The 22,976-nt window shown below is 39.9% G+C and overlaps 1 protein-coding gene, 1 long non-coding RNA gene and 1 pseudogene across 2 annotated transcripts; all 3 read left to right on the forward strand.

The window, feature by feature from the left end:
• The first annotated feature begins 1,107 nt into the window (after positions 1–1,107).
• Positions 1,108–20,494, forward strand: insig2 (insulin induced gene 2). The gene is made up of 7 exons (XM_085135178.1): positions 1,108–1,267; positions 4,038–4,246; positions 4,712–4,884; positions 10,229–10,353; positions 10,599–10,765; positions 14,272–14,371; positions 19,570–20,494. The coding sequence occupies exons 2-7, from the start codon at positions 4,128–4,130 to the stop codon at positions 19,609–19,611; spliced, it is 726 nt and encodes a 241-aa protein (XP_084991304.1). The 5' UTR covers positions 1,108–1,267; positions 4,038–4,127; the 3' UTR covers positions 19,612–20,494.
• LOC146499925 (uncharacterized) lies at positions 4,891–9,619 on the forward strand. The gene is made up of 2 exons (XR_014869768.1): positions 4,891–6,591; positions 7,521–9,619. It is a non-coding gene; the product is annotated as an uncharacterized LOC146499925 (long non-coding RNA).
• On the forward strand, positions 15,349–19,563 carry LOC146499926 (uncharacterized; annotated as a pseudogene).
• Positions 20,495–22,976: the final 2,482 nt, after the last annotated feature.

Here is a 22,976-nt window from a genome sequence, read left to right on the forward strand (position 1 = left end):
AGCCATTTCTAAACAGGATAACATCAGTTCAAGCAATTGTATTTAAGTACAGCTTTTCTGGATGTGTCACCACTTTGCTGGGGCTGGAAGGAGATCCAAAGTGACCCTCAGATGGAAAGAAATTGTTTCAAACTGTTAACTGTAACTGTTAAAGCACCTTGAAGCAACTGTGAATTGGTGCTGTATAAATAAATTGAACTGAACTTCACGTCAATCAAACCTTCCAAAATATCTAGAAATCATAGAGGACACAACTTTGCTGGACTCAGTGAAGGTACAGCACTCTTTACAACCACGTGAGCACTAACAATTACTGCTTAGTGTAGTACAGTCCAGTTTATCATATAGGACTCGTGTTTAATTCTAATTTGAGTTTATTCCAGGATTTTAGTAAATATATTAACTAAATATATTAACAAACAATTTCCCTCAGTTCAACATTTTTTCAGTGTTAAGCTTTCTACAGGTATTTTTTAAGATCCATAGCATGTAAACTCCAGTTAACAGATAAAGTTAAGTGCTATAGTTGACAAGAGAGCATGGCAAGCCTCTTTCTGTTAAAACCATTGTGTACCTAGGTATAATCCCCAAAACACCATCATGAGTTGCAGGTCTCAGTATGCAGATTACAAAATAGCATAAATGAGGATTAAGAGTAATCCACAGCACACGGTGACTTTCTCACTTTTTCATTACTGTAAGCCAATCACACCACAAAACAAATCAATAAAATAAATAAATACAAAATTAAGTGTATATGTGAGGATTCTTTTGAGTGGATAAAAACTAGAGTACAACGCTGAGCTGGGTATTGGGGCTGTTTTATTAAGCTACAAAAGATCAATTTAATTGCTCACTAAATTAAACATAGCCATTGTCCCTTTCCTGGTTATTGAGGCATAAACATTTCGCATGAAGCGATTTTTAATTAAAAACTATATATAAAAACAATCAACAGTTGAAACTATTTCTACAGAAGAATTATCCAATAGATCCTGTCTCTCATCTGTCTCTGCTTCTGCACATTCTTTTATAGTCCAGAGCGATTGGGTTAACGTTCCGCACACATCCAATCACATGACGCGTCATTTTTTGTGACGCGGTTACGTCATGCCTTTAAACGCGAACGGCTAGCCGTTCAGCCGGAAGTAGTCACAATAGGGAGAGAAAACTGTAGCTTTTCGTCTGTTTGAGTTTAGTGTTACATGACGAGCAAAAGCCATTGAAATGAATAAATGTGTAAGAACAAGGTGTTTGTCGGCATAAGGTAAGAGCTTGGACCTTAGCCAGTGTGCTATCACGTACACGACACGTTCGTTTTAGCTAACTATTCAGTGCTTACGTACACACAACGAACTTCACGTTAAGCTAACCTACGTTACCTCGACAGCTGCGTGTTTTCTACTGTGACTATTTAATTGGGGTGTTTAGTTGTTTCTTTGACATGTTTTGGTCGCCACCAGGTAGTAAAGGACCGGTAAATGGGGGCTGTGTTAATCGGTCTAACGAGGGCAAAATGCTGCGGCAGCCCTGACGCCTGCTAAAAATAAAGCTTTAAAGATACAGATACGTGGTATGGGTGAATGAGAGGCACACTTGATCCCCCCATTCAGCCTTGCATAAAAGACGCTAAAAGTTTCAGTAGTGAAATCAGTACAGTTAATTATCCAGCGCAAGCTCATCATTCATCTGCTCAAACTGTCTGTAGATAGAAAAGTGTCGCAGCATCACAGCATTATATTCAGCATTGGTTAATATAGCTGCTGATACATCTGCTACAGTGATATGTAAAAGTATTTGTCCCCTTCCCGATTTCCTGTGTTTGTTTAGTTTTTTTGTATGTTTGTCACACTTAAATATTTCAGGTAATCAAACAAATTTAAATATTAGACAAAGATAACACAAGTAAACACAAAAAGCAGTTTCTAAGTGAATGTGTTTATTATTTAGGGGGGAAAAGGCCAAACCTAAATGGCCCTGTGTGAAAAAGTTATTGCCTCCTCCCCGTTATAATGTAAATTAGCTGTGGTGGATCACCTCTTTGGAAAATTGGTAAAAGTGATTGAGAGCCCTCAGCCAAAATATTACAAAGACAGTCATAAAGCTGTGGGACTTCCATGAACCACAGTGAGAGCCATTATCCACACATGGTGAAAACACGGTTGTGAACCTTCTCAGGAGTGTCCATTTGACTAAAGTTACCCCCAGAGTGGTAAAAGACCCCAGAACAAGATCCAAAGAACTGCAGGCTTCACTTGCCTCACTTAAGGTCAGTGTTCAGGACCATTAAGAGACTGGGCAAAATGGCCTGCATGGCAGTTCCAAGATGAAAATCCTTGCTGAGCACAAGAACAGGCTCATCTCAGTTTTGCCAGAAAACATCGTGACGATCCCCAAGACTTTGGGGAAAATACTCTGTGGACTGACTCGACAGAAGTTTAACTTCATAGCCCATCACAAATCAGGAAGGGGGCAAACACTTTTTCACACTACTGTATATTAACTACTTAACAAAGTTATGTTAAATACAAGCAAGACAGTGCACAGCATTAGGGCATAGAGACTGTTTATTTGATGACATTAGTACTATAGGTCTATATAATAATGGATTCTGATTGTAGTTCTACATACAGGCTACTATATAGCCAACCTACAACAACCTATCTGTAGTTGAATATGACAGCAGCTGCTACTTTGGAGCATTTAAAAAAGCAAGAGCAAGAATTAATCTTTAATTCAGTTCAATTAATTAAATCAGTTACTTTTCCTCACAAGTGTACTGGCACTCCTTTGTGCTTGCATTTTGTGCAGTGCTAGTATTAGCAACCATAATAAAGTGCTTGAATGGTAATGCTAGTAAAATTGACCTAGCCTTTCAGGACAGCTTGAAAGCCATGAAGGAAATTAAGTTAAGTATCTATGTTTGCAGGTGCTGCATCTGTCAGTCTCCCTATGTGAGACTTGATTTTGATGCTTTAGGTGGATGCAGACTCATTTGTCTCTTTTCCACTGGTACCCACTCGGCATGACTCGACTCTGCTCGGTTTCAGTCATTTTCCATTACAACTGAGTGCCAACTAAATGTGCGTGAAGTCGTTATAGCAACGCGGCTTAAAGTCCCGTGGCATCATTTCTATCTGAGAAACAAATGCGACGCAACAATGGAGGAAATCATGGCGATGGTATAGCTGCTGTTCGCTCTGTGGCTTTGTACCAGACTTGGGGATGTGGTTTTGGTGTTTGTGGAGTCAGAGGGTTTCACAAATAGTGTTTTGGATTCTTGTGCAGGAGTCTCTCTCAGAGAGTGCATCCTTTGGAAGCCCCTCCCCCCTCCTTTTTTTTTAAAACTGTTCCTGAATTGTATCCAAATGTAATATGAACCCTTTTCTGTGGTCACCAGTAAAATCCACCAGTAACATCTTCCTGTTCCTGCTGATACTGAAGCAAAGACCTAAAGTCATCACTGTTCTAATTATCACCTCGGCTCTTTGCCTCAGAGGAGAAATGAACATGCTCGACACAGTTTAACAGCCAGTAACCAAATATCCACATGCATACATGGATGGTGGTTACATAATAGTGTATTAGTTTTAGATACATGAATTCAAGTTGCACAGGTTGTATACATGCAGTCAACCACTCATTCTATCTATATACAGGTCATGGTTTTACAGTCACCTCTATGCATGGTTACTGATGGTACAAGGCTACATGAATGAGCACAGATTACAGGAATTGCTGATCGTGGAGTATAGTTGGGTGGTTTGTGTTGTAATTACAAACAAACATGGAGTATGTAGACTTTTCTGAACATACACACTGACTTTTATTTCTGAAAGATACAGAAAGTTTTAACATTAGAAGCCGTGTATATAATATCTTACACCATAAATCCTTTAGGTTAAAAAAAATGTTCTAAAACTTACTATGTAAAACCATTAGGTCACCCATTGCATGTAGCACCCAGCTAACCTACCTTTTTTATGATGTTCAGCCTAATTATTCTTTTTTTTTTTTTGCCTGTTCTTGTTTTTCAGCGTGGTTTGGGATGTCAGTGGAGGACATTGACCACACTAATGTTTAAAGATGTCAGACACCATCTATAACTTCCTGAATTAGTCTTACAAATGTCTCTAACCTTGACGACGATGAGCGGAAGAACAATGACCGGCGACCAGCAGCAGTGGTCGAGGTCTGGAGAGATGCAGCATTCTCGTGGACCATACATCTCAGCTATCACCAACAGGTTAGCTCTGTGTGCTACAGAAGGTCACCATAAGAAGAACAACAAACTCCCATAGTGCTATTTTTACTGTCTTTGCTGTATGTTACATAGTAAGGTAAATCTTTCATTAGTCTTTTATTCATTGAACATTGTAGCACAGAAACTGTAATCTGAGGCTAAGTTGTCCTGCTAAAACTCAACAGTGTATGCAGGTAATCTGGGTGTGACCTGGGTAACAAGGTAGCCAAGTTGTCCTCTAATGGTCTGTCCCAGCTCCTTCAGTATACTTTTAAAAGTATTCGTGAGCAAGGTGAAGCCCAATTCGCCACTGGTCCAATTCTGGTCCAAGAGAGTGTGAGTGTGTGAATGAAGTGCTTAAAGTACAGAGAAAAAAGATCTTTGAGTGGTCAAGAAGACTAGAAAACACAATAGCACTTAAATACCAATCCAGACCAGCATCCTGACACCTTTTATTTTGCTCTTCAGGACGACCAACCTGTTGATCCGAGGGGCCATGTTGTTCTCTGTGGGCGTCTTCCTGGCCCTGGTGCTTAACTTACTTCAGGTACAGAGGAACATCACCCTGTTTCCCCCTGATGTCATAACCAGTATCTTCTCTTCGGCCTGGTGGGTGCCGCTCTGCTGTGGGACAGCTGCAGGTGTGTGAAACGTTTCCCTTTCAAAATGAGGTTCAAAAAAATGTATTTTAAGTGGCAGGCGAGATGAAAAGGGAAAGAAAAAGTTCAGATGGAAACCACAACATGTAGCTAGACAAGAGGTTGTGAACCTCCTGCTCTGGTGCTGCCTGTCTCTTTGCCCATCTCCAGTGGTTCCCTCTGGAGTTGAAAATGATTTTAACGTCTTTGTTTATCATTGCTGTAAGTAATTCTCGATGTTCTCCAACTCTGTGATGTAGGGTGTAGCTAGAAGTGATACTTGCAACTGAAGTGGTGTTTACCTAGGCTAGTTTGCGCTCTAGGATAGCCGCTTCGACGAAAGCTTCGAGTCCTTAGCAATAAACTTCTGTTTTTGTGCACAGTGCTATCAGTTTTTCATTATGACTGGGAAACACTTCAGGAGCTGTGTTCATCAACCAGTTTGAACTTTGTAGTAATGTGTGGTCTTGTGGACACCACTTTGGGTCCTTTTGTTTACTTCCATAACGCTCGAGGAAAACAAAGAGAAGGCAAATCTAAGCTCAGATAAACAACAACAAATGACTTATTACATTGTGTCATTATTTATTTAACAAAATTTAAGCTAAAATGCAGAGTAAGAAACAAAGAACATCCTTAATGTTTTTATGGTAATCAAGAGGGAAAGAAGTGCTGCTGTTGCTCTGAGAGTTACCTTTTTTTGTTGTTGCAGATTTAACTGAATTGTAGAAGATCTAAGCAGACAGATCTACTTAGGCACGAGTACCAGTCCTGGCCTTAAATTTAAATTGATGTCTGCTGTCCTTGATATAGCCTAACATTGCCCGTTACCACATCAGCCGTGCCTGCAACAGTCCAACATAGTGCATCCCTGTACATTTCACAACAATACTTTAACCTGCACTGCATCTACCATGATTTCCAGTTTCAGACACCACTGAGCAGGCCTTACCGCTCCTGTCCCGTCTTTCTTGCATCTTTCTGCATGTCAGAGTGCACTTATCATACAATTTTTTTCTCCTTGGGAAATACACACTGTGTACAGCTCACAGACACGCTGTGGTCCAAAATGGCACTTGTCTATGCTCTGTTTATGCTTGCTCATCTTCTACAATGCTAGCAAGAGCTGTCCTCTAGACGGTTCTGCGATGGTACTGAGCTAAAATCTCCATGTTGTTAGCTGAAAACGACACCAAGCAGCACACTAAAAATGAACTCTCTGCATAGCAATAAGTATTAAACTGCTTTTCAGGTTAGATTACTCACTGAGTGAAGGGTACTGGAAAGAATATCGCTCCAGTCTCTTTTATACCTCCAGTGAAATGAATCTTAAATGCCCCACAGCTACAAGCAAATTACTGAGCATGCAGAAAAGGTACTAACCTCTGGGTGCAACAGTGTCAGCCTTCACCTTTGAACCCGTCTGAAGCTCATTGGACGCTGTCCATCTGTGTCAGGCATCGATAGATCTTTCCCAGTCCTACGTAAAATGAGCAAGTTACACAGTAATAAGCAGAATATTTTGTGAGCACTCACCAGGTGCATGATGGTATTCAGTTTATTATACAATTAAGACACACAGTTTATGCATTTTCTGAATGTTAAAACGGTGTTCCACATAAATTTAAAGGTAGAATTCAGCAAAAACTGAAAATATGTTAACTCATGAAGGTCTGAGAGTCCAAATCTATACATATGTGCGAATACTAGGTATACGTAGGGCTGGGCTATATCATACCGTTCACGGTAATACCGGTGTAATTTTGGGCAACGATAGGAAAATGAAATATGGTGATAGAATATGGGTAAAACGCGCATGCGCAGTGCCTTTGTTTACATACGCACAGGGCGACGACGCAGAATGAGAAGAGCGAAAGCGGATCGTTAAATGAAACGGATGAACCAGAATTAGTTTGTAAAAATGCTGCAACTTCAGTGGTGTGGAACTGGTTTAGCTTTTGTCCGTCAGATACACAACAAAGCACTATTTTTGGTAGCGCATGCTAGCGGGCCGTCGTTATTATCGTGTTGTTTGGAAAATACGGCGCACTTAAAATCAATCCTTTGATTTTTCTGAAAATCGACAGAGCCCCTTATAATCCCGTGTGCCTTATGTATCAATTCTGGTTGTGTTTACTGACCTCGAAACGATTTTCTGTACATGGCGCTCAAAAATCTGTCAAATGTTTTAGTACGATTTTGCTAAGCTACGAAGCCGCACAGCTTGATGGATTGTCGGAGCATTACGGCTATCGTAGGCGGAGCCTCGCGGAGTGATACGTATTGTGCTTCAACATAATGTTACCGTATTGTGTGTGTATAACCTCTTTTTAAGTTTTGTGGATATTATACATGGTTATGCTGGGGATATGTCGGCCAGTTTCCACTGGAAATGCCTTTTGGTTAAACTGTCAGCAAGGAGTTTGCATTTGCACTGTTACATTTTTATATAACTTTAATGCACATAAAACAGCTGCTTGTTTAAATGAAAATACATTGATGGGTTTTTTTGCACTAATAAAGTTGAGGAGTAGTAAAGTATTTTGTCTAGTGTCAATTATATCATCAGTTATATCGTTATCGCAAATTTTCAAATGTATATCGTGATAAATATTTTTGGTCATATCGCCCTGCTCTAGGTATAAGCACATTTTTTATTTTTACTATTTCTAATTAAGTTTATGTATTTTTTTTATTATTTAATTGATTTGTACAAACACAAATAGGACTCAGAGTTGCATGCCAAGCTTTGTAGGCATTCTGTTTCAGAGATATATGCTGATTAATACTCACAGGTTAGATATTTACACGCTAGTAATGTTGACAGCCTAACTGATGCTGTGTCACTTTTGTTATAGGGCCCTAATGTTTTGCATCTGCACAGATTTTAAAGTGTCTCTTTGATAGTGAAGGTTATCAAACTAATATGACACCAAAATGTATTTATTGATCTAAAGACAGAAGGTCCCTGAGTCACTGGTTCTGGCCAATCAAAAAACCTTTCAGACACATGCACTAACTGTTAGTATGATGAAATGCAGTGTACTTGACTTTGAATTGGGGTTGTCAAAAAATAAATGCAAATCCATATTCAGATATTAATCAATACTAAAAATGTATATTGATCTTAATTTGCATCCGTATTGATACAGACTGGCTTGTATCAATACGGGTGGCTGACGTCACCCTGCAGACAGACAACTGCTCCCACTAACATGTGTCAGTGTTCATGACTGAATAGCAGTTTGGGAAACATTTCAAGAGGACAGTAATGTTCCTGCTTCAACAGCACTGCTGAGTCAAACAAATAATCATTTTCACAATAAATTTGTGATTTTTATAGGGGTGGCTGCAAGATAATAACCCCGAGTTGCTCTGTGATGCATCCATCGGAGTGTGAATGTGTGTGACTGTAGTTAGAAAGCACTGAGTACAGAGAAAGTGCTTGTGAGAATGGGTGTGTTTGGGTGAATGTGGCATGTTGTAAAGAGCGCTTTGAGCTCTGTATAAGAATCAGTCCATTTACCATTTATATAAAAGCATACTTGATAGTGCTATGTGGCATTTTTGAGTTTTATTTATACAGAAACAAATCACAACAACGGTTGCCTCGGGGCCCTTTTAACATGACGATAACTGTGCACGCACACACATCATTATATTGAAGGTTACAACATACCTGCCAGGCTTTTTGGTTTATTGAAATGCTGTCTTCTGGGTGTGATGCTGCCGATGGAAATGTAGAGCAATGCCTGCTGCTCCCGAGTGGCTCAGCACAGAGCACAACAGCCCAAGGCTGTCTTAATCCCCAGACACACAGCGTCGCCCACAGGAGCTTGTCATTTCCACCTGTTGTTGAAATACACAGTACTGTGTATCCCAGGGGACGGCTTCTGCATCCTGTTGAAAGTGCAGAAATGGTTTCGCTGCTGTAGTAGCTAGGTTAGAGCTTTTGTAGATGCGTGCTGCAATGAAAATAATCTTTTTGTTTTGTTTTTAAAAATTCTAAGTTGAGTTTCCTCGCTCGCTCAGAAATGAACTTATTTTTGCATGCTGTTGTGCTTATCGAACCATTATCGTTGGCATTTTTACCAAATTAAATGACAGAAATGGGAACAAACTGGGTTTTGTTGTTGTTGCCCCATGAAAGGAAGACCAAGAGTCACCTCTGCTGCTGAGGATAAATACATCCCAGTCACCAGCCTCAGAAATCTCCAGTTAACAGCAGCTCAGATTAGAGCACAGATAGATGCCACACAGAGCTCCAGACACATCGCTACATGTTCAGAGAAGACTGTGTGGATCAGGCTCTTTTGGTCAAATAGCTGCTAAGAAACCACGACTACATGTATGGTTCCCACCATGAAGCATAGAGGAGGAGGCATGATGGTTGGGGGCTTTTCTGGTGACACTGGTGGGGATTTATTCAATCCGCCAACATGTAAATAGTCATGAAAATAAAGAAAAATCATTAACTGAGAATGTGTGTCCAGGCTTTTGACTGGTAGTGTACATACAAACAGGAACCACTGTGACCACACAAACTATTGTAGAAACATGCACATCCAAAGCTGAATAAATGGTATTTAAGGACAAAGTTTAGCTTCACAAATCAGATTCATTTTCCATTTCAAAAAGTCTTCTATCCACAAATGTAAGCTGTGTTCAAATCCCGGTGTAAAACTGGGACATCTGGGCGTCGTTGGTGTTTGTTTTTAATAAACTGTACGTTTCTTCTTCTAAATAAATAGATTAAAACCATCACACATTAGCCATAAAATGCCGCCTACATGCTGAAATGTTCAGGATTAGTCACTAAGCTAACATCAGTGTTAGACTGCTATTACTGTCAAAGTGTTATCACACTACCTGAATTACATCTATATTCTAAATATACAGAGTGGTCATATTGCTTTGCAGTTGTGTGGATGCGAGCACGCATTTGTGTGACCTCGAAAGTTGCACACAAATCACTGCACAGTTTATGCTTGTGGATCATATTGTTCTCATTTGCAACACTTTTAAAGCAAATTCGTCTCCATGAGTCTCTGGTTTTGGTTGTTTTGGCTCTTTGTTTATTATTGTTGCGTTGTTTTCAGGCCCCTCGCCGAACCTCGTTTTGCTACAAGTTTCTTCCTGTTGAAAGGGACGTTTTCCTTCCTACTGTTGCCAAGAGCGTGCCCATAGTGGGTCATCTGATTGTTGGGATTTTCTCAAATATTCTAGGGTCTTAGAATAATATTAAATCACCTCGAGGCCACTGTTGTTTTGAATTGGTGCTATACAAATGCCTAATTTCCCTTATCTTTCCTCACAGTATTCTTTTTCCCTTTTTCCTCCCTCGCAGCAATGATCGGGCTGTTGTACCCCTGCATCGACAGCCGTCTGGGTGAACCACACAAGTTCAAGCGGGAATGGTCTAGCGTGATGCGCTGCGTGGCTGTGTTTGTGGGTATCAACCACGCCAGTGCTGTATCCTTAAAACGTTGGTATTTTTTAATTTTCTCTCTTTTTAATAATTTCCCTCTGTACACCTCAAGAGTGGGCTTTAAATCAAGCATTCAAGATGTAAGTAACGCACAGAGTTTCACTTTTAATTCAAGGAAGTTTGTGTTTAATGACTTACTGGGTAGATGATGGAGCTCTACATTGTGTAAGCGTGTGTGTAAGTGCATCGTAGAGCATTCAGCCTGGTCCTTGACCTCTGCCTGCATCAGAAAGTGGATTTTGCCAACAATGTTCAGCTGTCTCTGACTCTGGCAGCTCTTTCCATTGGCCTGTGGTGGACATTCGATCGCTCCCGCAGCGGCTTCGGTCTGGGAATCTGCATTGCCTTTTTGGGTACGCTGGCCACCCAGCTCCTGGTTTACAACGGAGTTTTCCAGTAAGTTACTCAAACACTAGTTTGCATATTAAGACAATGTGCAGGGTGGAGGCTGATTTGAGAGAAAATCATTACAACGACAAATGAATTTGGTAACTCAGACTTTACCATTAACCCTTTAAAGCCGGTCAGAGCAGCACGCTCTGTTTTGCGTAACTATTTTTAAATCCCGGTAGCTCTGCAACCACGTGAGCTAGCGCAATAATTTTTTTTGCATATGAAACCGGAGGAGTTGTACTTACATCTTATGCCATCAGCTTGTCCTCGGTCACAGTTTCCTTCCACATATAGCTTTGCAAAAACTGCATAAAAAGCACTTGCAGCAACAAAAACATAATATTCCAGAAACACGCTTTGCCGATCCGATCAGCTGTTCATAACACTTCCTACGTCCATCAGCACGAACTATCGCATGTCCGCCATCACCTGCCCGAAACCGGAAGTTACGTCATTTTCGCGGAAATGTAGTTTTTTACCATCAGGGCCTTATGAGCCTATACTGGTGTTTTTAAAAGTTATGTTTGACTTTATGACTTTCTGTGTGGTTTCTGGGATGCTTAGGACTCATATTGCACTGCTGGAAATAGTTTATTTTGATGCATATGCTGCTTTTTTGCAAATTTGCATTATAATATTTATTTTCGTTTTTCCTGCAGTATATGAAAATTGGTGTATTTCAAAAATAAAACTATGAAGACACTCAAAATAAATTTCCTGTGGTGGGAAACTATTTTGTGCAACTTTTTTGTATTTACAGTTTTGAGGGATAAGCCTCTTAAATTTCTCTAACTAGAAATATATGTTAAAAAACAAACAATTTTCAATTTTTTTGTAGTTTATTGCACTTTTTTGCAATTTATGTAATTACTATGCACTTAATGCAGACATATTATTAAAATCTGGGCTATAATGGTTGTATTGATGTATAGCAACTTGAAATGCTCCCAAAAATGGCTGCACAGCATGTAAACATATAATATAAGCTCTGGCGGACTTGGTTCTATGGTAGGTCTTAAAGGGTTAAATAAACTGCTGAATGCAATAATGTGAACTCCAAGTGAACTTTGTAAGTAGTTGCACTGGTGTGGCAGCACAGACGTATGGCGAACTCTGTCTGGTGGGCTTCTGTATTGTGCTTATTGGATAGAGTAATGTAGCACACTGTAATCCCTGTTTATAATTTAGTATTTGATAATAAGAAGTTATATCACCATGTAGTAAGTTACCCTCCTCTAGCTCCAACAGTTGAATATTGACTGGTCCACAGTGATTTCTTCCAGCAAAAGAAAACCGACGCACTTAATATGAGGCATAATATTAGCAGCGCCACGCTGCCTTTACAGCACACAGCTATATCCTCCAGCACGATGACTAATGTTAGAGTATGTGCAGAATGCTAGTATTACTGTGCAAAATTCTTGAGCCACCCGTTAGCACTATATGCCATAAGGAGACAGACTTTCTTGTAACTTTTAAAGTGGTCTTGAGCGATGTTTCTCAAGCGTTCTGAATATGTTTCAGAGGTGTTTTCAGGCCGGTCCATGAACCTGACCATCTCAGAAAGATTTCTTGTTTTGTTGTTAATCCATAACACTGACCTTTAAGTCATTCAAGCGTAAAAAGGCACCTAGAGATCGTACCAGTGTGGTGTTGACGTGTAACAGACAACTTAGCACAGAACCCATTTACAATCTTATATTTAGTCACTTTGTTACTAAAGTGGAACACACGGGTTGTTCCTGTTTCTTTAGTTAAATCTACTAAAAATGCAAAGATAACGCAGGACGACAGGCATCAAAAACACAAAAACTTGACATGTCTTGGCGTAGTGTGCAGTGTGTACATGAAAACCAATTTGAGGAAAGTGGAGAACCAAAGAAATGGCATGCCTAAAAACTATCTATAGCAGGTGAACGGTACTGAAAGTTATATCATTAAGAAATATGAAAAAAAATCTAGCAACGACTTGACACAGATTGTGAGGAAATGGGTCTCGCCCTTCAATTTGTCCATCTACTCTTTGTTCTACTGGATGAGTGGCTGTCAGTAGTTGATTCTTAAGGAAGGGAAAGGCTGAGGTAAATAAAATTGCACATTAAATTAGAAGTGGACTGAATATCGGGGTCAACTGCTTTTATGGAGTGATGAATTCAAATTCTGACATTTTTATTCACATTGACGTCAGTGTGTGTTGAGGAAATCAGGAGAGAGGTACACCGTTGTCTACAGGCACCTCGAAATCACACTGGAGGCTCTGACGTGGTTCGGACAGCATTTCACTCTGTGATGTTAAGGGTCTTTCCAAAATTAATGGAAGTATGAACACAGAAAAGTACCATCGGATTGTTATCCATCATGCAATACAATCTGAAATACTTCTGATTGACAGCAGCTTAGTTTGTCAACACGCCAATGATGTTAAACACACTAAGTTCAGTTCACGGGAACTCCATCAGTAATGAGCCCGAGCCTAAATGTTGTCGAGGGATTGAATGGATCATCTTGACGAGGGATAGGAATCGATACAAATGTAGCGATTCAGATTCCTTGATAGATATCGCTTATTGATTCCATTCCTTATCAGTTCTCATTGGCTCTGCTATTAATTCCAAATTTAATTGCATATTGTGTGGTTAAATATTTGTACATGTTAGAGGTACTTCCACTCTTTGTTGTGGTCATTGTTGGCGTCATTGCTCAAAGTAATAATGTATTACACACATTACACAGAACACTTTTCTTAAATTTAATGCAGTGCCTTACTTACTCCCAGGAGAAAGTAATGTGTTACTACTTGTACACATTACGTTTCTCTGTAAAATGACCTGAAACGTATTGTCTCATAGATATCATTTAATATTATAAACCCACAGACCGCAGTCCCACACACCAACACAAATCCCTATCATATTGAGGACACACATGATCTTTCTCTTAGCATTTAGGTATGAACACAAAGCCAGCAGCATGAAGCAAAGATGAAAACAAGCTCAGAAAACTTAATAACGATTGATTCTACTTAAACAGGTAGAAATGGAGGCCGCAGCCTGACTGGCTCTGGTCTCACTGGTTCTTGGCTAGCTTAGCGTTAGCATGCTCTTTGTGCAGATATTTGCAAAGAGCCAAAGTTGTGTTAGCAGCATAAGATGTTTCTGACCTGGGCACAGTTTGCACTTTATAGATGTGAATTGAGAACCGGTTTTAATCTCAGCAGAGAACAGAATTAAAGGCAGCCACCATCTGAAGAAGAGTTTCTGCAAAGATCACTGTACCTATCTCCCATTTTCCTCTCAACATATAAAGAAATGACAGGTGGCTCAAGAGTATTGCACAGTAGTGTATAACACTTTCTAAATGACTAGAGATCTTGTCCAGAGACTGGACATTATTAACGATGATGATGATGATGATGATGACAAAGCAACCTTGGTTAATTCAAACAGTCAGTTAATTCTGCTGTGTATAGTTTAAAGTGAGTTTCTGATGTTTGCCTTTTCTCTGCCCAGGTACACGTCGCCTGATTTCCTTTACATTCGCTCGTGGTTACCCTGCATCTTCTTTGCAGGAGTAATAACTATGGGAAACATTGGACGGCAACTAGCTTTGGTAAGAAACAAATCAGTTTACATTTACATCAGTTACATTAAGGCTAAGCAGTCGCTGCTTCTCAATTCATCAAAATTTTTACAACATTTTCTGCTCTGATTTGCAAAAAGAATTTATGGTCCAAATTTTGAATCTACAGTACCAGTCAAATGTTTGGACACGCCTTCTCGTTTAATGGTTTTTCTTTATTTTTACTAGTTTGTACATTGAAGATACAAACTGAAGACATCAAATATATGAAGCAAAATATATAGACTTATGTAGCAAAGGAAACAATGATAAATAACTCTAAATTCAATTTTATTTTATTTATTTATATAGCGCCAAATCACAAAGACAGCCGCCTCAAGGCGCTTTGTATTGTACAGTATAGCCTATAATAATACATACAGAGAAAAACCCAACAATCATATGACCCCCTATGAGCAGCACTTTGGTGACAGTGGGAAGGAAAAACTCCCTTTTAACAGGAATAAACCTCCAGCAGAACCAGGCTCAGGGAGGGGCGGGGCCATCTGCTGTGATTGGTTGGGGTGAGAGAAGGAAGACAGGATAAAGACATGCTGTGGAAGAGAGACAGAGATTAATAACAGATATGATTCAGTGCAGAGAGGTCTGTTAATACATAGTGAGTGAGAAAGGTGACTGGAAAGGAAAAATGTTTATATATTTGATTGCTGAGATTAGCCACCCTTTGCTTTGTTGACAGCGGTGAACTGGTTTCACCTCACAGGTGAGCCTGTCAGGGTTCATTGGTGGGGTTTGTTGCCTTCTTAATGACGTTGGGACCATCAGTTGTGTTGTGCAGCAGTCAGGTTGGTGCACAGCTGACAGGCCTGTTTGACAACTGTTAGAATTCAGATTATGGCGAGAACAAGAGAAACAACAGCCCATCATTACTTTAAGAACTGAAGGTCAGTCAGTCGGAAAACTGCTAAAACTTTGAAGTGCAGTCGTAAAAACCATCAAGTGCTACAATGAAGCTGTCTCACATGAGGACGCCCCAGGAAAGGAAGACCAAGAGTCACATCAGGCCTTCATGTTCGAATAGCTGCTAAGAAACCACGACTAAGGAAAAGCAACAAGCAGAAGAGATTTGTTTGGGCCAAGAAACACAACGAGTGGACATTAGACCAGTGGACATCTGTGCTTTGGTCTGATGAGTCCAAATTTGAGATCTTTGGTGCAGCACAATGACCCCAAACACACCTCCAGGCTGTGTGAGCGCTATTTGACCAAGAAGGAGAGTGATGGAGTCCTGCACAGTCACTTGACCTACACTGAGTGGAGATGGTTTGGGATGAGATGGAGCGCAGAGTGAAGGCAAAGGACCAACAAGTGCTCAGCATCTCTGAACTCCTTCAAGACTGTTGGAAACCATTTCAGGAGACGACCTCATGAAGCTCAAGAGTGAGCAAAGCAGGAATCAAAGCAAAGGGCAGCTGTTAGGAAGAATCTAAAGTATGAATCATGTTATTTCTCACTTTTTGTTTACAACATATGTGTTCATTCATAGTTTGTAGATTCTCACTGAAGACATCCAATTGTCTGGGTGGCTGTAGCTCAGGTGGTAGAGCAGGTCATCTACTGATCGGAAGGTTGGTGGTTCGATCCCTGGCTTCCCCAGTCTGCATGCCAAATATCCTTGGGCAAGATACTAACCCCAAATTGCTCTCCGATGCATCCATTGGAGTATGAATGTGTGTGTGAATGTTACCTTAGAAAGCACTTAGAAAAATGTGCTTGTGTGAATGGGTGAATGTACAAGTTGTGTACAGCGCTTTGAGTGCTCAGAAAGAGTAGAAAAGCGCTATATAAGAACCAGTCCATTTACCATTTACCATTTACCATCTTCAGTGAGTTGTGAAAATGATAAAAAAAAACAAAAATTAAATGAGAAGGTGTGTCCAAACTTTTGACTGGTAGTGTACATACAAACATGAACCAAGCTTCATAATTATTTATTTATTTATTTTTAAATAAAACTGACATTTTTTTAAAAAAAATATAGGTTTAACATTTAAAAGCACTGGTTTGTCCACTTTCAGGCTTTTCTTTGCACTTTGAAATCTGAGCCAATGCTTGAGCCAGGCTCTCTCAAAAGCTAAAAATAAAAGCCTGAAATTTTAACAGGTCTTTCTTAACTTAAAAAAAAATCTGAATCTTGGAGAGATGCATGAAAAAGTGTCTAAGTAGCAGTTTAAGTATGAGAAAAGTCCCCTATGGTAACAAGCCGAATTTTGTAATACTGGAAACACCTCAGTCCATCTCAGTGCACATTTTTAGAATATTTTCTATTAACTATTATCTGTTTAACCATTAAAAAAAAGACGTTTAAGAGTCCATAATGGATACTGTCATAAACTTTATATATATAAAATGTTTCAAGATGCATTTAAAAAGTTTAAAAGTTCTAGTATAGTTTTTATTCCACTGAACAAAAATATGAACGCAACATTTTTGGTTTGCTCCCATTTTTCATGAGCTGAACTCAAACATCTGAAAGTTTTTCTACATACACAAAAGATCCATGACTCTCAAATATTGTTCTCAAATCTTTATAAATCTGTTAATGAGCACTTTTCCTTTACCAAGATAATCCATCCCACCTCACAGGTGTGGCATATCAAGGTGCTGATTAGACAGCATGAATAATGTACAGGTGTGCCTAAGGCTACGTTCACACTGCAGGTCTTAATGCTCAATTCCAATTTTTTTGTCTGCTCGTTCACACTACAAATAAAATGCGACAGCAAACGTGCTCTAGTGTGAACGCTCAAAGCGGCACAAAAGAAGACGTCACACACAACGCGCTCTGTTTAGACCCAGAGCAAACAGTATTGTTTGACTGATGACCTAAATATAAAGATTTGTTTCGATTATACAGTACAAATAAAATGTTCACGTTTCTCCAACGTTGTCGTCCCAACAGTTTCACTGGATGGTCAGGAAGCGTTCGCGATGTCTTCTCCGGCGCTGATAGTTGGCGTCTGTCTTGTGTCGGTGACGTAAAAGATTTAATGCAACATGACCATCAAACAGCAGTCGCTTTCTAAAACATCGGATATGTATTGGATTCAGTACCACATACGAAAGTGACCCAGATCGGATTTGAAGATATCGGATTTGTGCCGTTCACACTGTCACACCATGATCAGATATGGGTCGCATAGGGTCAAAAAATCTGATTTGATGCGCTTTCGCCTGCAGTGTGAACGTAGCCTTAGACTGCCCACAATAAGATGCCACTCTGAAATGTGTCCATGAGTATGCTGGCCATGCAAGAACTGGGATGTTTTCAGCTTCCAGGAATTGTGTACAGATCCTTGCAATATGGGGCCGTGCATCATCATGCTGCAACATGAGGTGATGGTCGTGGATGAATGGCACAACAATGGGCCTCAGGATCTCGTCACGGTACCTCAAAATGCCATCAATAAAATGCACCTGTGTTTGTTGTCCATAACATACACCTGCCCATACCAGAACCCCACCGCCACCATGGTCCACTCGATCCACAACGTTGACATCAGCAAACCGCTCACCCACACGATGCCACACACGCTGTCACCCATTGGCCCTAAACAGTGAAAACCGGGACTCATCTGTGAACAGAACACCTCTCCAACGTCCCAAACTCCATCGAATGTGAGTGTTTGCCCACTCAAGTCGGTTACGCCGATGAACTGCAGTCAGGTCCAGACCCCGATGAGGACGACGAGCATGCAGATGAGCTTCCCTGAGATGGTTTCTGACAGTTTGTGCAGAAATTCTTCGGTTATGGAAACCGATTGTTGCTGCAGCTGGTCTCAGGCGATCCTGGAGGTGAACATGCTGGATGTGGAGGTCCTGGGCTGGTGTGGTTACATGTGGTCTGCGGTTGTGAGGCCGGTTGGATGTACGGCCAAATTCTCTGAAACGCCTTTGGAGACGGCTTATGGCAGAGAAATGAACATTCATTTCGCGGGCAACAGCTCTGGTATTCCTGCAGACAGCATGCCCATTGCGCGCTCCCTCAAAAGTTGCGACATGTGTAGCTTTGTGCTGTTTGATCAAACTGCATATTTCAGAGAGGCCTTTTATGGTGGGCAGTCTAAGGCACACCTGTACATTATTGATGATGTCAAATCAGCCCCGTGATATGCCACACCTGTGAGGGGGAATGGAGTATCTTGGTAGAGGAAAAGTGCTCACTAACACAGATTTATAAAGATATGAGAACAATATTTGAGTGTTGGGTCTTTTGTGTATGTTTCAGATGTTTGAGTTCAGCTCATGAAAAGTGGGAGCAAAAACAAAAGTGTTGCGTTTATATTTTTGTTCAGTGTAAATTAGATTAAACTGGAGACTGGGTGTCATTTATAAACCCCACAATTACCAAACTGAGCTACATTAAAAAAAATAAAAAATAGTACAATTTATCATATTTGCTCAATCCAGCAGGAAAGCTGAATGAACTTCTCTCAAGAGAATATGAAGAAGTGCGTCACCTTTCTGTTCATATTTTGACGACTCAGTACTCAGACACTTAATTACCTTAATGTGTCCCAAGTTATAGATCCTGATTCATTTTGATGGCAAGTTTTTGTCTGTAATAGTTTTTGATGTATTTGAACATCAAAAAAAGACAGTGGCTGTGGATGGACAGACCAAAAACATCTGATTTACGTGATGTTGTTCACTCACTCATCCAAGTTCATCCAGTCTAAGTGTTGTGATCGCTTTCATGACCACAGGTTGATAAAATGAAACACCTAGGCACGCGGCCTCTTTGGTCAGCAGTGCTTTTCGTGTTGGAAATCACAGGTGCTGTTTTTGTCTCGTCTCATTCTTAGTGTTGAATCATGAACACCGAACTTAACTGAGGCCTGCAGTTCACTAGAAGTTGTTCTGGGTTCTTTTGGGACCTCCTGGATGAGTTCTCAGGCTCTTCAGTTTTCTTTTCACATAGGTCCAGAATAGCTTCATCCCTCAAAATTATAAAGTGCACGTTGTATTTACTAAATTTGTTTGATGAAACGTGATAAAGTACTAAATGTACTAAAAAAATAAAAGGTTGCAAATGCTTTTTCACAGCACTGATTAAAGAAGTCACCCAGCCGAGTTACAATGATGCATCATGTCCATATTGGTATATTAAAGTAGATGTTTAAGTGGTGTTTTGTGTCTAACAACTCTCCTTCTCCCCTTGTTTCCAGTATGAATACAAATTCATTCAGGACAAGAGCCATCAGGACTGAGGGATGTCTCTGCTGCATCAGACCTCTGCTCACAATGACTGTCTTTGCACCAACCTGAAGCCAAGTGCAGGTTATCAGCTGGCTGATGAGCCAGTCGGGCCGTTTAAATCGATCCTCGAAATCTCGATCGGCTGCGGCGCTGTATTTTTGACTGGCTCCGTCAGGCCTTCTGCTACCACATTATATCCATGAACTGACGTGAATAATGAGAGTGGAGATTCTCTCTTTCCTTTCCTTTCCTGCAGTTTATCTGTAATAGACATGGATTAGCAGATAAGCAGCCAACATTCCTCAGATCAGCTTAGATGTTTGCTCCCTTGGCTCGATTGTGCCAAACAGAATCTGTGGGATCTGTTTATTTATCTGCCCTCGTCTCCTGATTCTTCCTCATCTGTCGTATATCGGTGGGGAACACACAGCCTAGTGAACATATCCAGGATGCATCTATGTACTGGACTTCTTTTTTTATGTAATTACCCATAATCTACTTTTAGATGTTCTTCATGAAGAGTTGACAGGTGCTGGTGCTAAGGAAACAGGATGTCCAGTGTTCCCCTGTAGTGGGTACATGTAAGAGCCCATTAATATGTACAGTATCATCAGGTCAAAAAACACTGATGGCTTTGGGTTTAGGGTTAAAGTGAACAACACATTTAGAAATAGAAATTCCATCTATAAATGAAGATTATGGTGTTAATTAGTATAAAACTAGTTACTGTTTTTTATTTCAGGGAGGAAGACTTGGCCAAAAGTCTTCCTGCTGCCTTTTAGTTCCCAGCTCACTTTGAATGGTGTTGTCCACCTAATGCATGACAGCAGATATGGAGTAACGGTGATGGAACTTCACACTGAATCAAATAAATTCTCTCTGGTCAAACTGGGTTTGCTGTGAGGAGATTTTCTGCTTCTACCAAAATCTGTTTCTTTGTTTTGTTCTTTTCATTGTGAAGAGCGACTTTTGTAAAACGAGCAGTCACAAACCTGTTTGTGCAACTCATCATTTCATTAAAGGACGAAATGAACAGAACCTGTTTAGGTCACCACACATACAAACTGGTTCCAGTTTGGTTGGCATGCAACAAGAGTTCCTTTCACTGCAATAAAGTCCATTCTTCTCCAGCCACCCTCAGTTTTCTGCACGTCCACCACAAACATTTCTTAGTGAAGCTTGAGTGGGAATCCAACAGCATCACACTGATTTCTTAAATCCAGCTTCACACATCGTTAAATCTGACAGTTTTTGAGAGCTTGGCTCCACAGTGTAAATTAGCCTTTAGTGTTTCAACATGTTAACAACAATATAAACTGGTTATTAGTAATTAAAGTCCCTTCTCTTATTTCTTATTAATCAACTCATCAAAATCCGTCTGTGAAATTCTGTTCATGCTCGTCGACATTGTGTATGCTTGAGTCTTAAGGCTGATGATGATTTGTTATGTATGTTGTGGTTTACTGACCCTCAGTGAAAACCAGGTGTTTGGCAGTTTTAAAAGTCTTGGCTGTGTTTGTTCAGCGGACATACAGAGAAGCCTCCAAACAACTGACACATGCAGGATAACAGCCTGTGTATCATTTGAGGAACAGTTTCCTGACAGTGATAAATGCTTTTGAGTGTAATAAGGCCAAATGTATCCAGTGTTTTCTAAGATCCATGTATTTGTTTGGTTGTTGATGTTTGATGACATCTTGTATTTACAAACATTTGAGTACTTTGAATTCTCAGTTTAACTGGATTCAAAGTCATAAGTGAAGGAAAAACTGAACATTTGAAGTTGGTTTTGGCCCATCTGACTGCTTTTTGGCTCCATGTAAAATATACATTGTATATTATACTTGCATAGTTCAAGAAGTATTTATGAGGCATTGTTTTTCTGTTTTTCCTTGTTCAGTCTTTCCATCAGTCTAATATTCAAAAATGGTGATAATTAATGGTCACGGGGAGTTTCCACGTGAAAAATAAAGTAAATTTTCTAAACCCTATGAAACTTCCTTTTATACTGATATAGCAAGTAATATTGGTATGCAATGCAATCTCAAGCAATAAAAACAGTCTAACATGTTCATGAAAAGGGCTGAAATTTAGCACAATTTTATTACAGAGTGGAAATTAAGGTGAAGGGAGAAAAAAAGTGTCCACAAGTGACAAAGTAAATGACATGATCCATATAGCAAAAGGCAGAAGACGATGTCTGAAAATCCAAACAGAAATGTGAGAAACAGCAAACAATACAACATAACGTACACAAACTAAGGCTTCAGATGGGGAAAACACCACAGCTGAGGCAAAATAACAGGAGAAACTAATCAAGTACAAGACGGAGTAAACATTAATACCTGACACAGGGGATAATGAACAAAGGAAATGTGGGCTAGAAAGAAGACAGAGAGAAACAGAAGACCAAACTACAGGTGAAACCCTCCCTCCCCCAAAAAGGACAACCTGTGCAAACACCCAAACCAGTCTTGTTTACTGTGGTGACTTCCACAATCCAGCAGAGACCAAAGATGGATCTCCACCTTAAGTAGTAACTGCAGATGAGCTGATTGAGAAGTGTAGACTGTTGATATTGCACCTTAAAATCTGGAAGAAATAGAAATAAACCCTTTACTGTTTGGGAACACAAAACTGTAGACATAATCACCTCAAACTCCAGATATTAGCCCAAACGAGTCCATTTGTTTAGAGCGTATCTGTAGGGATAGAAATGAATTTTTACTGTACTCTACTATAAGTAAATAGAAATCAAACGAATGGATTGAGATATTACAGAGATCCCCATGTATAGTTTTGTCATGTTTGAAAGAAGTGACTCAAAACAAGTTAAGAAGGCCAACAGCACTTTAATCGCTTTTATTGTGAAATAACATTTGTACTTCCTTCTGCGCTTGTTGCAAAGGCGCACTGGACTGTGTTGTATGCAGTGTAAACCGTGACCTTTGCAAGGTAAAATATGCAAACGTTGACCTGTTCTTTTCAGAACTGTGCAAACAGGCTTATTCTGTGTCTTGTAAAAACTCCAAATATGTTCATTAGGGTTGCAACGATGCACAAAATTCACGGTTCGGTTCGATACTTTGGTGTCACGGTTTGATATTTTTTCCGATCCAAAAAATGTTCATGCCTTTTTAATTTGTCATTTATTAAAATTATAAATATATATTTTAACTCAAAAGTACAGTTTTTAAATTTAATGTTGCTGAAACAACAAAGTAATAAAAAAATCGAGAAATCACTCATCTTTGGAAAAGAGAGTTTATTACAGAGAAATGTCTCTTTCCAAAATACAAGCTATACTATACGCTTCTTTTGGGCTCTATTCTCAGCAGCATATTAAACATCAGGTCCCCATAAAGAGAATCATGTG

Source organism: Neolamprologus multifasciatus, chromosome 16 (assembly GCF_963576455.1).
Source record: "Neolamprologus multifasciatus chromosome 16, fNeoMul1.2, whole genome shotgun sequence".
NCBI classification, from domain to species: Eukaryota; Metazoa; Chordata; class Actinopteri; order Cichliformes; family Cichlidae; genus Neolamprologus; species Neolamprologus multifasciatus.

Coding starts and splice junctions, on each gene's coding strand:
- insig2 (XM_085135178.1), top strand. CDS start 4,128: ATGTCTCTAACCTTGACGACGATGAGCGGAAGAACAATGACCGGCGAC. Junction 4,885..10,228: donor CTGCTGTGGGACAGCTGCAG/GTGTGTGAAACG, acceptor CCTCCCTCGCAG/CAATGATCGGGCTGTTGTAC. Junction 10,766..14,271: donor GTTTACAACGGAGTTTTCCA/GTAAGTTACTCA, acceptor TTCTCTGCCCAG/GTACACGTCGCCTGATTTCC.